The following is a 16198-nucleotide window of genomic DNA, read 5'->3' on the forward strand; positions in this document are numbered from 1 at the left end:
AAGGAACATGTCCATTGGGGATGTGTGTCCTAAGGAATCTGAAGAGCCTCCACATGCACAAGATCAACCATCCTCCTCCACGCAAGCATCTCCACCAACTCAAAATGAGGATGAAGCTCAAGTTGATGAAGGACAAAATCAAGAAGATGAGCCACCTCAAGATAATGGCAATGATCAAGGGGGAGATACAAATGATCAAGATAAGGAGGATGAGGAAGAACCAAGGCCGCCACACCCAAGAGTCCACCAAGCAATCCAACGAGATCACCCCGTCGACACCATCCTCGGCGACATTCATAAGGGGGTAACTACTCGATCTCGGGTTGCACATTTTTGTGAGCATTACTCTTTTGTTTCCTCTATTGAGCCACACAGGGTGGAAGAAGCACTTCAAGATTCGGATTGGGTGATGGCGATGCAAGAGGAGCTCAACAACTTCACTAGAAATGAGGTATGGCATTTAGTTCCACGTCCTAACCAAAATGTTGTAGGAACCAAATGGGTCTTCCGCAACAAGCAAGATGAGCATGGTGTGGTGACAAGGAACAAAGCACGACTTGTGGCCAAGGGATACTCCCAAGTCGAAGGTTTGGATTTCGGTGAAACCTATGCACCCGTAGCTAGGCTTGAGTCAATTCGCATATTATTGGCCTATGCTACTTACCATGGCTTTAAGCTTTATCAAATGGACGTGAAAAGTGCTTTCCTCAATGGACCAATCAAGGAAGAGGTCTATGTTGAGCAACCTCCCGGCTTTGAAAACAGTGAGTACCCTAACCATGTCTATAGGCTCTCTAAGGCGCTTTATGGGCTCAAGCAAGCCCCAAGAGCATGGTATGAATGCCTAAGAGATTTCCTTATTACTAATGGCTTCAAAGTCGGCAAGCCCGATCCTACTTTATTCACTAAAACTCTTGACAATGATTTGTTTGTATGCCAAATTTATGTTGATGATATTATATTTGGGTCTACTAACGAATCTACATGTGAAGAATTTAGTAGGATCATGACACAGAAATTCGAGATGTCTATGATGGGGGAGTTGAAGTATTTTCTAGGATTTCAAGTCAAACAACTCCAAGAGGGCACATTCATTTGCCAAACAAAGTATACTCAAGACATTCTGAGCAAGTTTGGAATGAAGGATGCCAAGCCCATCAAAACTCCCATGGGAACAAATGGGCATCTCGACCTCGACACGGGAGGTAAGTCCGTGGATCAAAAGGTATACCGGTCGATGATTGGTTCATTGCTCTATTTATGTGCATCTCGACCGGACATTATGCTTTCCGTCTGCATGTGTGCAAGATTCCAAGCCGACCCTAAGGAATCACACCTTACGGCCGTAAAACGAATCTTGAGATATTTGGCTTATACACCTAAGTTTGGGCTTTGGTACCCTCGGGGATCCACATTTGATTTGATTGGTTATTCGGATGCCGATTGGGCGGGGTGTAAAATTAATAGGAAGAGCACATCGGGGACTTGCCAGTTCTTGGGAAGATCCTTGGTGTCTTGGGCTTCAAAGAAGCAAAATTCGGTCGCTCTTTCCACCGCCGAAGCCGAGTATATTGCCGCAGGCCATTGTTGCGCGCAATTACTTTGGATGAGGCAAACCCTGCGGGACTACGGTTACAAATTAACCAAAGTCCCTTTGCTATGTGATAATGAGAGTGCAATCAAAATGGCCGACAATCCCGTCGAGCATAGCCGCACTAAGCACATAGCCATTCGGTATCATTTTCTTAGGGATCACCAGCAAAAGGGAGATATCGAGATTTCTTACATTAATACTAAAGATCAATTAGCCGATATCTTTACCAAACCACTTGATGAACAATCTTTTACCCGACTTAGGCATGAGCTCAATATTCTTGATTCTAGAAATTTCTTTTGCTAGCTTGCACACATAGCTCATAAATGTACCTTTGATCATGTCTCTTTCATATGCTATGCCTAATGCGTTTTCAAGTCTATTTTAAACCAAGTCATAGGTACATTGAAAGGGAATTGGAGTCTTTGGCGAAGACAAAGGCTTCCACTCCGTAACTCATACTTCGCCATCACTCCAAGCAACCCTCTATTCTTTGAGGAGAAATGAGCATCAAAGAAAAGGACTTCTCCTTTGGTATAATCTTAACCCATTTATTTATGACCAAAGAGGAAGATTGCACCAAAGGGCTCTCATGATTCCGTTTTTGGCGATTCATGCCAAAAAGGGGGAGAAATGAGCCCAAAGCAAAAGGACCGCACCACCACCAATTTCAAAAACTTAGTGTTTTCCAAAAGTATTTATCAATTGGTATCCTATTGTGTTCAAAAGGGGAAGAAAGTAGTATTTTAAAAATACATATCAAAACCCTCTTGATCACTAAGAGGTGGATCTCCTTTAGGGGGAGTTTTGTTAAGTCAAAGGAAAAGCATTTAAAACGAGGGGAGAAAATTTCAAATCTTGAAAAAGCTTTGCAAACTCTTATTCATTTACCTTTGACTATCTGCAAAAGATCTTTGAAATGGATCTACAAAAGGATTTGCAAAAACAAAACATGTGGTGCAAACGTGGTCCAAAATGCTGAATAAGAAAGAAACATTCCATGCATATCTTGTAAGTAGTTTTATTGGCTCAAATTCCAAGCAACCTTTACACTTACATTATGCAAATTAGTTCAATTATGCACTTCTATATTTGCTTTGGTTTGTGTTGGCATCAATCACCAAAAAGGGGGAGATTGAAAGGGAATTAGGCTTACACCTAGTTCCCAAATAATTTTGGTGGTTGAATTGCCCAACACAAATAATCGGACTAACTAGTTTGCCCCAGTATATAGAATATACAGGTGTAAAGGTTCACATTCAGTCAATAAAAAGACCAAGTGTTGGATTCAACAAAGGAGCAATGAGGCAACCGAGGGCACCTCTGGCTGGAGGCACCGGACTGTCCGGTGTGCACCGGACAGTGTCCGGTGCGCCCAGAGGACACCAACTCAAACTCTTCACCCTCGGGAATTCTCGGAAGCCGGCGCGCTATAATTCACCGGACTGTCCGGTGTGCACCGGACATGTCCGGTGCTCCAAGGAAGCGCGGTCTCCGGAACTCGCCAGCCTCGGGTTCGCGCGGCAGCCGCTCCGCTAAAATTCACCGGACTGTCCGGTGTGCACCGGACTGTCCGGTGTGCCAGCGAAGCAACGGCTCCCTGCGGCGCCAACGGCTCCCTGCGGTGCATTTAATGCACGCGCAGCGCGCGCAGACGTCAGGCACGCCCATACTGGTGCACCGGACATCAAACAGTACATGTCCGGTGTGCACCGGACACCCAGGCGGGCCCACAAGTCAGAAGCTCCAACGGCTAGAATCCAACGGCAGTGATGACGTGGCAGGGGGCACCGGACTGTCCGGTGTGCACCGGACTGTCCGGTGCGCCATCGAACAGACAGGTTCCCAACGGCCACATTTGGTGGTTGGGGCTATAAATACCCCAACCACCCCTCCATTCATTGCATCCAAGTTTTCCACTTCCCAACTATTACAAGAGCTCTAGCATTCAATTCTAGACACACCAAAGAGATCAAATCCTCTCCAATTCCACACAAAGCCCTAGCGACTAGTGAGAGTGATTTGCCGTGTTCATTTGAGCTCTTGTGCTTGGATTGCTTCTTTTCTTTCTCACTTGTTCTTGTGATCAAAACTCCATTGTAATCAAGGCAAGAGGCACCAATTGTGTGGTGGCCCTTGCGGGGAAGTTTTGTTCCCGGCTTTGATTTGAGAAGAGAAGCTCACTCGGTCCGAGGGACTGTTTGAGAGAGGGAAGGGTTGAAAGAGACCCGGCCTTTGTGGCCTCCTCAACGGGGAGTAGGTTTGAGAGAACCGAACCTCGGTGAAACAAATCCGTGTGTCACACTTCATTATTTGCTCGCGATTTGTTTTGCGCCCTCTCTCGCGGACTCGTTTATATTTCTAACGCTAACCCGTCTTGTAGTTGTGTTTATATTTGTAAATTTCAGTTTCGCCCTATTCACCCCCCCTCTAGGCGACTATCAGTAAGTACTATCATGTACTGTAATTTGGGACCGCTAACATTTATGCCACGATTTGCAATCTCGTTCTAGCATCTTGGTGCTATCTCCGCCTTGGTGATGGTGACGATTGCCTAATAACAATGGTAATGTGCACATCGACAGACAGGATAGTAATGGAGCGAGGTATTGGTGTACATTTGTGTTGTGCCTAATAGACCGGTCCAAAGTACACAATTTTAGGCACGGTCTGGGTCTGGTACGGTCTAACCTAATTATGGGTCTGGTCCGGCACGATTTAATATGTGGGTCGTGCCTGGGCCTCAAGTCAAGCTCACAGGCCGGTCTGACAGAGCCCATTTAACTAAGGCTCATTGAAGCTCACTAAACATAGACTCAGTATTTAACTAAGGTTCGTCAAAGCCCACAGGACCAACACAACTTGGAGAATCCAGAGCTTCAACCGGCCTCCGAGAACTAATACTTAGATGGGGATAGTGAATAGTGATGATAATAATTGTATATGTATTCTGTATGGCCGTATAGTACTCAACTAAACACTTAACTGAGAACTGAATATTATTTCTGAGCTAGTTATACTATTTTTCTTTGTGACCAAATGTTTTTATTGTGGCAGTCACAAAACATCTTAATTTTATTTTAGTCGTGTGTATATATATATTATGTACTTTCTGTTTATGTATTACTGTTGTATGTATATGGGTCCGTATGACACACTTATGGGGTGTTTGGTTTGAGGAATGAACTAGTCCATCGTCTTCTCACTCCTCACTATTTTTGTTTGGTTTGTGGAATAGAATGAGTTGATCCATCACCATCTCATTCCTCATAGTTAGTTAGTTAGTACTAATATGAGGAATGGAGTCATCCCACCAAATCTGAGGAATGAACCCATGATGCACCACCTTAATTTGGATGATATGATTTCTCAAACCAAACACTCTATTAGCATTCTAGGTTATTTGGGCTGGCCTGACACATATAAGTAATTATGGGCCAATGGCTGAGCCCATGTGCTGGCACGACACGGCCATAATTGAGGATGTGCTTTTTGCAGGTTGTATGGTAGTGCCTTCTTTATAGACCTGTGCTGTTTAGGGTTTAGTAGATTGTTGTGATCTCTATAGACACGTAATTGGAATCTCATTTCTATTTTCCAGTTTAGGAATCTAGGCCCGGCTAGCTCGAACACGTGGCTGGGCTTCGGCCTTTGATGGCCCAGCCCCAGCGGACATCGGCCCAGGAGTACTGAAGAGGCCTCGAGAGTTATACTTTTTTTTTGTATTTCTCAATTGGAGAATCAATTTAGTTTTTGATTTTGATGTCCTAGACTACCAAAACGAGGGCAGCGGCGAAGGTCCGAGTGGACGAGCTCTGTGCGTGTGTGCTTTCTGTATTGATGGCTCAGGCCCTCACGACACTACCTAACCTACCAGGCTACCAGGTCATTAAAAATTTCAGCGTTCTAGTTCCTTAAGCTCTAGGATGTCAGATAGCTCCCAGCCCCGGGCATCATCTCATAGAACGCTATCAAAGGTACACGACGAATTTTAGGATCCCGTGGGCCACTGACGCAATAGCCGCTGGACGTTAGTTTTCTCGACATCCAAAAGTGATTTGAAATGAAGGCACTCGATCAACCGCTACGAATCGAACTTGTGTTTGAGTTGCTCTGCTGGGTCATAATTCAGAAACGACGGAGTATCTGTCGGCATCATGTTGTAGCCGTGGTAGCGATATTTGTAGCTACAGCTCAGGGGTCATCCGCAGCGGATAGAAGTTTATGTAAATTATGCTGTTTACAGAGAGTGAAATTTAAAATAATAGATGAGATAGTAATGATAGGATAGCTGACCTCACAAAAGTGAGCCATCACCCCTCGGGCCAAACATAATCTGCATTGATAATAAACGAGATCACTGTCGAAGATCATGACAAGTGGTGCGTGGCGAGGTATGCCAACTGCCAAGAGGTCATCCATACACCTCAGGTGTGTACCCAGCGGTTGACAAATTTGCCAAGATCTGTGAGCTGCTTCCACGAAGGACCTTTGTTAATTCCTTCGTCTTCCTTGAAAGCAACGTCTGCATCATGCATCAAAAGGATCAACACGAGGATGCAACCAATGCTTTTCCATCGAGTTGAGAGATATCGTGATGCCGCCCGTCCATGCATCATTCTTAACTATATGGTACTCATGTGCTTGCAATGGAACACAAACTATTCGTTAAATGCATGCTTATTACATGCACATATCTATATTGAAACGGCGTGGTAGACTAGTTACCTCATTTAAATAAGATCTATCTATGTGAGATAACTGTTGTGAACAGACTTATTAATCATCTGCAACACCAACTATCTAGTATGGTACCCACTGCAGATTACGACGTGGTAGACCGGTTACCTCATTTAAACAAACTATTCATTAAATGCTTATTACCTGCGCATATCTAGACGACGTAAAGAAATCTATCTAGTATGGTACCCGTGCGTTGCAACGGAACACAAACAGCTTTTTGGTAATTACACGGCAAATCAATCGTGTAGGTTGTAACAGCTAACTCCCGAGGATGGCCTCGAGCGAGACGTGACTGCGTCTCCCGCTCGAGGTTGGCCTTGCGAGCCATGACTGCGTCTCCCGCCCGAGGTTGGCCTCGGGCGAGGCGAGCCGTGCAAGGGAAAGATTCATATCATGTTTACAGACGTCGTGACTATGGGCGTAAGGAAAAGGTTTGAGGATGCGAATTAGACAAGAGATGGGTTGTCCCATACAACCCTTGCCTCCTTTGGCCTCGAACGAGTCGTGACTATATCTCACGCCCTCGGGCGAGTCATGACGAGTCGTGACTGTGTCTCCCGCCCGGGTTTTCCCTCGAGCAAGTCATGATTGCGTCTCCCACCCGGGTTTAGCCTCGTACAAGTCGTGACTGTGTCTCCCGCCCGGGTTTGGCCTCGGGGCGAGTCCTGATTGCGTCTCCCGCCCGAGGTTGGCCTCGGACGAGTCGTGACTGCGTCTCCCGCCCGAGGTTGGCCTCGGGCCAGTCGTGATTGTGTCTCTCGTCCGGGGTTGGCCTCGGGCGAGTCGTGACTGCGTCTCTCGCCCGAGGATGGCCTCGGGCGAGTCATGAATGCGACTCCTGCCCGGGTTTGGCCTCGGGCGAGTCGTGGTTGTGTCTCCTACCCTCGGGCGAGTCGTGAGGAGTCATGATTGCGTCTCGCGTTCGGGTTTGGCCTCGAGTGAGTCGTGACTGTGTCTTCTGCCCGAGGTTGGCCTCAGCCGAGTCATGACTGCATCTCTTGCCTAGGGTTGGCCTCGGGCGAGTTGTGATGAGTTGTGGCTGCGTCTCCTACCCAGGTTTGGCCTCGGGCGAGTTTGTGACTGCATCTCCCACCCGAGGTTGGCCTCGAGCAACTCGTGACTATGTCTCCCACGCCGGGGTTGGCATTGGGCGAGTCATGACTCGTCTCTCACCCGAGGATGGCCTCGGGCGAGTCGTGAATGCGTCTCTCGCCTAGGGTTGGCCTCGGGCGAGTCGTGACCGCGTCTCCCGCCTGAGGTTGGCTTCGGGTCAGTCGAGACTGTGTCTCCCGTCTGGGGTTGGCCTCAGGCGAGTCTGGACTGCGTCTCTCGCCCGAGGATGGCCTTGGGCGAGTCAAGACTGTGTCTCCCTTCCGAGTTTAGCCTCGAGCGAGTCGTGACGAGTCAGGACTGCGTCTTGTGCCCAGGTTTGGCCTCGGGCGAGTCGTGACCACGTCTCCTGCCCGAGGTTGGCCTCAGGCGAGTCATGACTGTGTCTCCCGCCTAGGGTTGGCCTCGGGCGAGTCGTGACGAGTTGTGGTTGTGTCTCCTACCCGGGTTTGGCCTCAAACGAGTCGTGACTGTGTCTCCTGCCCGAGGTTGGCCTCGGGCAAGTCGTGATTGTGTCTCCCACGCTTGGGTTGGTATCGAGCGAGTCGTGACTGTGTCTCTCACCCGAGGATGGCCTCGTACGAGTCGTGAATGCGTCTTCCGCCTAGGGTTGGCTTGGGCGAGTCGTGACTGTATCTTTCATCCTTAGGCGAGTTGTGACGAGTCGTGACTGCGTCTCCCGCCTGGGTTTGGCCTCGGGCGAGTCGTGATCGTGTCTCTCGCCTGAGGTTGGCCTCGTGCGAGTCGTGAATGCGTCTTCTACCCGGGGTTGGCATCGGGTGAGTCCTGACTACGTCTCCCACCCGAGGATGGCCTCAGGCGAGTCGTGACTGCGTCTCCCGCCTGGAGTTGGCCTCGAGCGAGTCGTGACTGCATCTCCCGCCCTCGAGTGAGTCCTGGCGAGTCGTGACTGTGTTTTCCGCCCGGGTTTGGCCTCGAGTGAGTCATGATTGCGTCTCCCATCTAAGGTTGGGCTCGGGCGAGTCGTGACTGCATCTCGTGCCTAAGGATGGCCTCGGGCGAGTCCTGACTACGTCTCCCACCTGGGGTTGGCCTCGGGCGAGTCGTGACTGTGTCTCCCACCCTCGGGCGAGTCGTGACGAGTTGTGACTATGTCTCTACCTGGGTTTGGCCTCGGGGTGAGTCAAAGAAAGTGGTGGTTAGAATGAGTTTTGCTCTGGAATGGGCCTTATTCGTGAACTCAAGTCATTCAGCCTAGGGGCATGAACTGTCCGCGGTACTAATTTTTGAATCAAGCCAAGTTCTATAGAGTTTTGTGTCTGCCTCATTATTCGTGACTTTTTTATAGCTCTGGTAATGCATTTAATGTAAAATTAGACGTTGGTTTTCAAGTGAGAACCATCCAGACTTTGAACATTGAATCGTTCATGAATACGTAGATTTCGTAGGAATGTTCCATAACGATTAGTATGTGTGAAGGGGGTATAAATATGATGTGTTCTGGGTGTGGTCATCTCTCTTGGCCATTTGGATCACCTATTGAGCATATTCAAGCCTTTTTCCTCTCTCACTCACATTCATTGCTTGGCATTGCATTCCATTGGGACTGTGAACAGTGGGTCCAAACACTTGGGAGCAAATAAGATAGCAGGCGTGATAAAATGGATGGTTGGAAGCTCAAATGTCTTTTCAAGCATGTCCCATCTAGCTACAGAACATGAGTATTTATAGGGCATCTAGGGGCCAGTGTCATAAATGCGTCTATGCCCCTGGTTACCTGCTACATTCCTAAAATATGATGTATAACAGATTAACTATAGGGCAGTGACCCGCTATTCTAATTACACCCGACATTATACCCTCAATAGAGGCTAATAGGTGGGGCCATTACCGTCTGGTTGGGAGTGGGCCCTCCTCTTAGAGAAATCGAGGGTTTTTCCTTTAGAGGAAACATTCCTACGATAGAAGCAACGAAGATGGGTGGCCCTCGTCAGGGAATTGACATGAGGCCTTCGATTGCAGGTGTTGTTCCATCTGTCGATGTCTTCACTGACCTGCATAATCCGAAGGGGGTTAGGCAACCCCCTCACTCGGACTAGGCCCCTGACCTTGTGCGCCAATGACTCCGTCGTGTAAGCATGGGTTAGACTTCGCTCCTCGGAAACTTAGCCCCCCCGCGCTACCTTCGTTCTCTCTGGTTGTCTACCTCTGCATCAGAGCATTCATTGTTTGGTAAGTACAGAGGGTGATCGAGGGTTGGTTCCGTCTTTGCCCCAACACATTCTAGTGAGTTAGAGAAACATCTAGTGAATTACATCAAGTCGTTGATCTTTGAGGCACTAGGAGTTCATTAAGAAAGCGTCATCGACTTATTATTCTTGGAGGTTGTTGCCTCCTAGATGGCTTGATGGAGGTTCAACGTTGAGCTCTTCAACGAAGATTGTGAGAGGCTTCGTGTTGCCTTACCGGAGCGGTGAAAAGCTACTATAGTGAAATCAAGGTTTGAGACACTACAAGAAACTGATAAATGTTCGTGGGTTTTGTTAAGAACGTGGGTACCGACGTTCTTACATTAGTTAAGTTCATGGGTTTTTTTAAGAACGTGGGTACCCACGTTCTTAATTTAAGTTCGTAGGCCCTAGCCAAAACCGTCGAACTTAACCTGTTAGAAACGTGGGTACCCACGTTCTTAGATTAAGTTCGTGGGCCAACTCGACACCGTCGAACTTAACCCAAAATACCAAATCCCTATCCCACGCCGCGGGTCTCTCTCACCAGCTCTCAGCCCACCCACCGCCAGCCCGATAAGCGCACCGCGCGCCTGTTCAGCACGCCGCCGCCGCCAGATCAGCGCGCCACCGCCAGCCCACCGCGCCGCCGCCAGCCCACCGCGCCGCCGCCAGCCCGCCCACCGCGCTCTCCTCTGTCGACATCACCACCTCGACTCTCGTTGTATAGCAGGAGGGCCACCCGCTCGATCACCGCACCTGGATGGGGCACACCGCCGCCGCTGCGGCCGCGGCCGCCGAACCCGCTCTCGGACTCACCAAGCCCAACGTCGTCGAGCCGCCTTAGGTCTGTCATCTGTGTAACCTCGCGTGCGTTCCTGCCTCTGGATTAGGCTTCCATCCAGCACTGCTTCGAATTGTTCGTGGATTCGATTGCTTTGTTAGTGTGCCTACAACCCGTCTCCAACAAAACCTGCTGATACTCTCGTGTGTTGACTTGATCGTGGCTTACGTTCGCTGCGCTAAAACAAGCGCTAGATCGAGATCAGAATTAGCGTTTTCCCTTCTCCAAAACCGCACGTCTTCGTCTAAGATTTATCGGTTTGATCCGTGGGAAGTTAGTCGATTCTATCCTCCTGAAGTGACAGAGCTTCAACCTGTGCTCTCTGTCGTTCTTCCAGGTCACCTTTTTTGCGAAAGACATCGAATTCTCCGAGTGGAAGGGCGATATTCTCGCTATCACCGTCACGGAGAAGGATCTGTCCAAAGACGCTTACTCCAAATTTGAGAATGCCGTCTTGAAGAAGCTGGACGGCCAGCTCGGTGGCCTCTTGTCGGAGGCTGGGGTGGAGGAAGATTTCACTGGGAAGACGGGGCAGTCGGTGGTCCTCCGCCTCGCGGGGCAGGGCTTCAAGAGGGTGGGCCTGATCGGTCTTGGTCAGAGCGCCTCGTCCACCGCCGCCGCTAGCCGAGGCCTCCGTGAGTCTGTCGCGTCGGTTGCCAAGGCCGCTCAAGCTAGCAGCGCTGCAATCGTTCTTGCCTCCCCCAGTGGGATCCAGGAAGAGTTCAAGCTAGCAGCGCTGCAGAGCAGCAGTTGCTTCTGGTACTCGATTCTCCTGCACACGCTCCTTTTTCTTCTCTGATGTCATGGTTATGAAGTGCAGTGGATGGATGCTGAAATTTCTGCCGGTCTGAATCACAGGAACCGTGCTGGGGTTGTATGAGGACAGCAGATACAAGTCTGAATCAAAAAAGGTGCACCTGAAACATGTTGATATTATTGGAGTGGGTTCTGGTGCGAAGGTGGATCAGAAACTTAAGTATGCTAATGATCTTTCGTCGGGTGTGATATTCGGAAGAGAGCTTGTGAACTCGCCTGCAAATGTCCTTACCCCTGGTTAGTAGATCTTTCACCAAACTTTTATTGTTCTTCATAGATTTGTTGCCAGTATACTTATCGCAGTCATCCTTTGTTCTTTCAGCTGTGCTTGCGGAGGAGGCGTCAAAGATCGCTTCTACTTTCAGTGATGTGTTCACTGCCACAGTACTGGATGTAGAGAAATGCAAAGAACTAAAGATGGGTTCCTACTTGGGAGTTGCTGCAGCTTCTGCTAACCCTCCTCACTTCATCCATTTGTGCTACAAACCCACTGATGGGAACGTCAAGAGAAAGCTGGCTATTGTTGGGAAGGGTTTAACTTTTGACAGGTTTGTAGTACTTGCCACATATTTATTGGGTTTATAAAAGTTAGAAGTAGACAAGTAGATGGAACCGTTTGTTATTTTTCTTATGCTTGATTTGCCAATGAATCCAGTGGTGGCTACAACATTAAGACCGGGCCAGGCTACAGCATCGAGCTGATGAAATTTGACATGGGAGGCTCTACAGCTGTATTTGGTGCAGCTAAAGCTTTGGGACAAATAAAGCCTCCTGGAGTAGAGGTACTTCATTTTTCACAGCCACCTAGCTGTATAGATGTAGAGGTTTTACCCAAATTAGTTTATCTGTTAATTCTATGTTTTTTCCCTTCTCACAGGTTCACTTTATAATCGCTGCCTGTGAAAATATGATCAGTGGCACAGGCATGAGAACTGGTGACATTGTAACTGCTTCCAATGGGAAGACAATTGAGGTATGTTTTTTTTCAACTTGTTATAAATGACCAGAACGTGCATGATTCATGAATCTTTGTTATAAGGGATCTGCTCGTTCAGAATGTAGTCTTCAAAGGTAATGGACATGATCCTATACGAAAATTGGAGTAACAGCGGCTCAAATTTGGACTGTTAGGTGGTTGAATTCTGAATTTTCAGATTTGGAATAGCGTCTAAGTCTGAATTTCAGTGATTGTGACTGAATTTGGGGCTTCCTAGTGCATAATCCATAAGGTTTTGAACTATGGTTTCTATAAAGGAATTGAAGACCATAAGTTGGGGTACAAATGTCTTTAAGGGTGATGTATATGATCCTACACAAAAAGTGTAGAAAAAGTTGACTGAAAATGGACTGTTGAGTTGTTGGTGACTGAAATCAGTTCAGTTAACAAAAACTGAAATTCAGTAAATGGTGCCAAGTTTGGAGATCATTTGTGATCAATCCAAGTGGTTTTAGACTAAAGTTTCCATAGCAACGTTGGAGCCCATAGTACAGAGAACAAGTTTTATAAAGAGGGTTGGACTTGGTTCCACATAAACCTTGGAGTAAAATGCTCCCAAACTTGCCCTGTCAGATTAGGTGTATGGTGTCTGTTTCAGAAACTGCCTCTGGATTCAGTGTTTTGTGAGCAGTTTTGGAGTACCATAATATTGAACTCATGCACTTTTGGCCTTGGAATACTATAGCAACCTTGGAGATCTATATTTGGAGAACATTTTCTCTTGAGAAGGTGGGGTTTGGTAGTGTACAAAAATAGGAATAAATCTGCCCTAAATGCTCTCTGTCAAGTTAGTTTGGTGCTGAACCATGTTCGGTTTATTGAGGCAGTGAATTTGGGTTAACCTTGGAGTAGGGTAACTCTTGATCAGCCTCGACTTGAGCAGTAGCGGCTCTGGGGTCAGTGACTTATAAGTTTTCAAAAATAGTTTTCAATGCATATGCGTGCTTCTTACTTGTACAAGTCAGGGGGTGTAGTACCACAGTGAGGCAAACTGACTTTATAAAATGTTAAAGCTGTGATATGTTCCTTATACTGCAGGGATCATCTGGTCAATATGTCTGTGCTACTCTACCTTATATTCGTGCGAACATTCCCATTATCATTGTATTTCGAGCATTAGGATTTGTTGCTGACAAGGGTATACTGGAGCATATATGTTATGACTTTTCTGATACACAAATGATGGAATTGCTACGCCCATCCCTGGAGGAAGCTTTTGTCATTCAAAATCAACAGGTACTTATTCAGCTGCTCGACTGGAGGAACACATTTTTTTACTTCAACCAATGTTTGCTTTGAGCATGCTGTTTTATTCAGTTGTTGTGGCACATTTTGAGCTGAGCTCAGGCTTATGTTTCTTCTTTTAAAAGCTTTAGTTTGAATCCTCATAGGTTGCTCTAGACTACATTGGAAAACATGGCGCAACAGTTGGTGTCACTCGAGAAAAGAGAATTAAGTATGTCAAGCAAAGAGTTGACATAACATCACTATGTTTGTGTTGTTTCACTCATGCTTACATTTTTTCTATTTCAGATATGCAAAAGAAATACTTCAAAAGGAAATGTTACGTGTTGGGGAATTATGTGAAACTAAGAAGACATACTATTTTGGGTATGTGCTCCTTGTCAAGCCTCGTGGACTTGTGGCTGGCATCTTCAAATATTAAGTTTCTGTTGAAAGTAGTGAGGTTCATTTGTTTTGCAGGTATATTATTCACCGCCTACTGATGTGTGCTCTTAGTCGAAGAGCTGAGGATGACCGAGATCATTATGGAAACAAAAGACTAGATCTTGCTGGTCCACTGCTTGGAGGGCTGTTTAGAATGGTTTGCCTAAATATACCAGAATATTAAATGCTCTTAATTCTTTTTTTTCTGGATTAATAGCCTGATTTTGTTTTCTTCTGCAACTATAGCTTTTCAGGAAGTTAACAAGGGATGTGAGATCTTACATGCAAAAGGTTTTTTTCTGTCTAAACTGTTAAGTTCTAATTTTCTGGCCCATTTGATCGTTCTGGTTATTAACTCTTCCCTTTCCTTGATCCTAGTGTGTAGATAATGGAAAGGAAGTTAATTTTCAATTTGCTATCAAAGCAAAAACTGTTACCAGTGGCTTGAAGTACTCACTTGCTACTGGAAACCGAGGACAGGCTAACCAAGCTGGAACCAGAGCAGGGGTTTCTCAGGTGCCTATTTTTTTCTTCGCTTCTATTCTCATTTTTAAGGCACTACATCTGACTTACGTGACTAGATCATGATGTGATAAAACTTTGTGTACCGTATTGTTCTCTAAAAGCCATGGTCTGTTTGAGTAACACTCTAAATTAATGTATAATATTGTTTTATGTTAAGTTTTATTCCTTTCAAGTTGATATATGTGTATTGTTTCTTCTGTTATGATGGTATGAAGATTGAATGTTTCAGTAGTGACTCCATCAGTAATTTGTTTTCTTTTAAATGGCAGTCAAATGAGAAGTTACAAGGTTTAAGGGAAGAATTGAATGCGATTGTCCCATACTTGGAGGAGATGAGAAAGAAGAAAGTTGAAAGATGGGACCAATTTGTTGATGTCATAGAGCAAATTAAGAAGGTTGCATCTGAAATCAGGCCTGCAGATTTTGTACCCTTTAGAATTCCTGTGGATCAGTCTGATCTGTCTTTAAGAAAGTTGGAGGAGCTAACGAAAGAGCTGCAATCCCTTCAGAAGGAGAAGGTCAGCATCACTTGTTCAAATCCTCTTTATCTGTCTAATGAATATTACTCCCCATGTCTATTATTTTCCTTCAATACTCATACAAGTCTATAAATCTTATTGTCTGTGCCTGTTTTTAACAGAGTGATCGGCTGAAGCAAGTCATGGAACATCTTAACACTTTGCATTCGTTATGCGAGGTGCTTGGTGTAGACTTCAAACAAACAGTAAATGAGGTGCTAATGTGGTGGAGCTACGAACAACAATCTGATGTCCTGATCGAGAGCGACGGAGCTAATGTTTGAACTTGTGTATTTGAACTTGTGAACTATGGATGTGAACTTGTGTGAATTTGTGAACTTATGTATTTGGACTTATGTGAATTTGCGAACTTATATATTTGGACTTCTGTGAATTTGTGATATGAACATATATCAATGTGTTTGAAATCTGTATTGTATGTGATATATTGTGTTGCATGTGATATTTTGTGTGTCTATTTTTTCATTTTTGTATTTTTATTTTTTTTTTTTCTGGAAAAGGGTTAAGAACGTGGGTACCCACGTTCTTAACCTTAAGAACGTGGGTACCGTCGAACTTATTGTGCAGTCTGTGCAGACCCACGCAGGGTTAAGAACGTGGGTACCCACGTTCTTAATGTTAAGAACGTGGGTACCGTCGAATTTATTGTGCAGTCCGTGCAGACGTCCGCAGGACACATAAGTTCGACGGCCACGTGGCCCCGTCGAACTTAAGGTTAAGAACGTGGGTGCCGTCGAACTTATGGGAAAAAATTCGACGGCCCCCGTCGAACTTAAAAACGCACGTTCTTAACATTAAGTTCGACGGTACCCACGTTCTTAACATTAAGTTCGACGGTACCCACGTTCTTAACCTTAAGTTCGACGGGGCCGTCGAACTTACTTCTCTAAGTTCGTCCGAAAATCGCCGTCGGCTATGTTCGTCGGTAAACCCACGTTCTTACGGTAAGTTCGACGGCTTATTACATTAAGTTCGACGGTTTTTCACCCACGTTCTTTAACCAGTTTCTTGTAGTGAGAGGTTCATCGACCAACCGACTCGAAAATCAAGCGAAGCCTTGATAGAGGAGCGGTTAAGTGCTTTGAATCCACGTCAACGTGGATTAGGGGTAGCCGACAAATTACTAAGACCATGGTAAAAAATTTGGTCTCCCTTGTGACCGATTGCTTGTCT

General features: G+C 46.3%; 1 protein-coding gene across 1 annotated transcript in view; it reads left to right on the top strand.

Annotated features, from left to right (window-relative positions):
* The window catches only part of LOC103628156 (uncharacterized), a 38432-nt gene extending 22965 nt beyond the window's left edge, over positions 1 to 15467 (top strand). The window contains 16 exon segments of the mRNA XM_020538313.3: positions 10187 to 10496; positions 10582 to 10623; positions 10785 to 11216; positions 11218 to 11239; positions 11339 to 11533; positions 11619 to 11844; positions 11952 to 12078; positions 12174 to 12269; positions 13332 to 13529; positions 13685 to 13749; positions 13827 to 13904; positions 13998 to 14118; positions 14208 to 14252; positions 14340 to 14477; positions 14756 to 15004; positions 15127 to 15467. Of these exon segments, the coding sequence (XP_020393902.2) occupies positions 10187 to 10496; positions 10582 to 10623; positions 10785 to 11216; positions 11218 to 11239; positions 11339 to 11533; positions 11619 to 11844; positions 11952 to 12078; positions 12174 to 12269; positions 13332 to 13529; positions 13685 to 13749; positions 13827 to 13904; positions 13998 to 14118; positions 14208 to 14252; positions 14340 to 14477; positions 14756 to 15004; positions 15127 to 15288 (2506 nt within the window). The 3' untranslated portion in view covers positions 15289 to 15467.
* Positions 15468 to 16198: the final 731 nt, after the last annotated feature.

The sequence above is a fragment of the Zea mays genome, chromosome 5 (genome assembly GCF_902167145.1).
Source record: "Zea mays cultivar B73 chromosome 5, Zm-B73-REFERENCE-NAM-5.0, whole genome shotgun sequence".
Lineage (NCBI taxonomy): Eukaryota > Viridiplantae > Streptophyta > Magnoliopsida > Poales > Poaceae > Zea > Zea mays.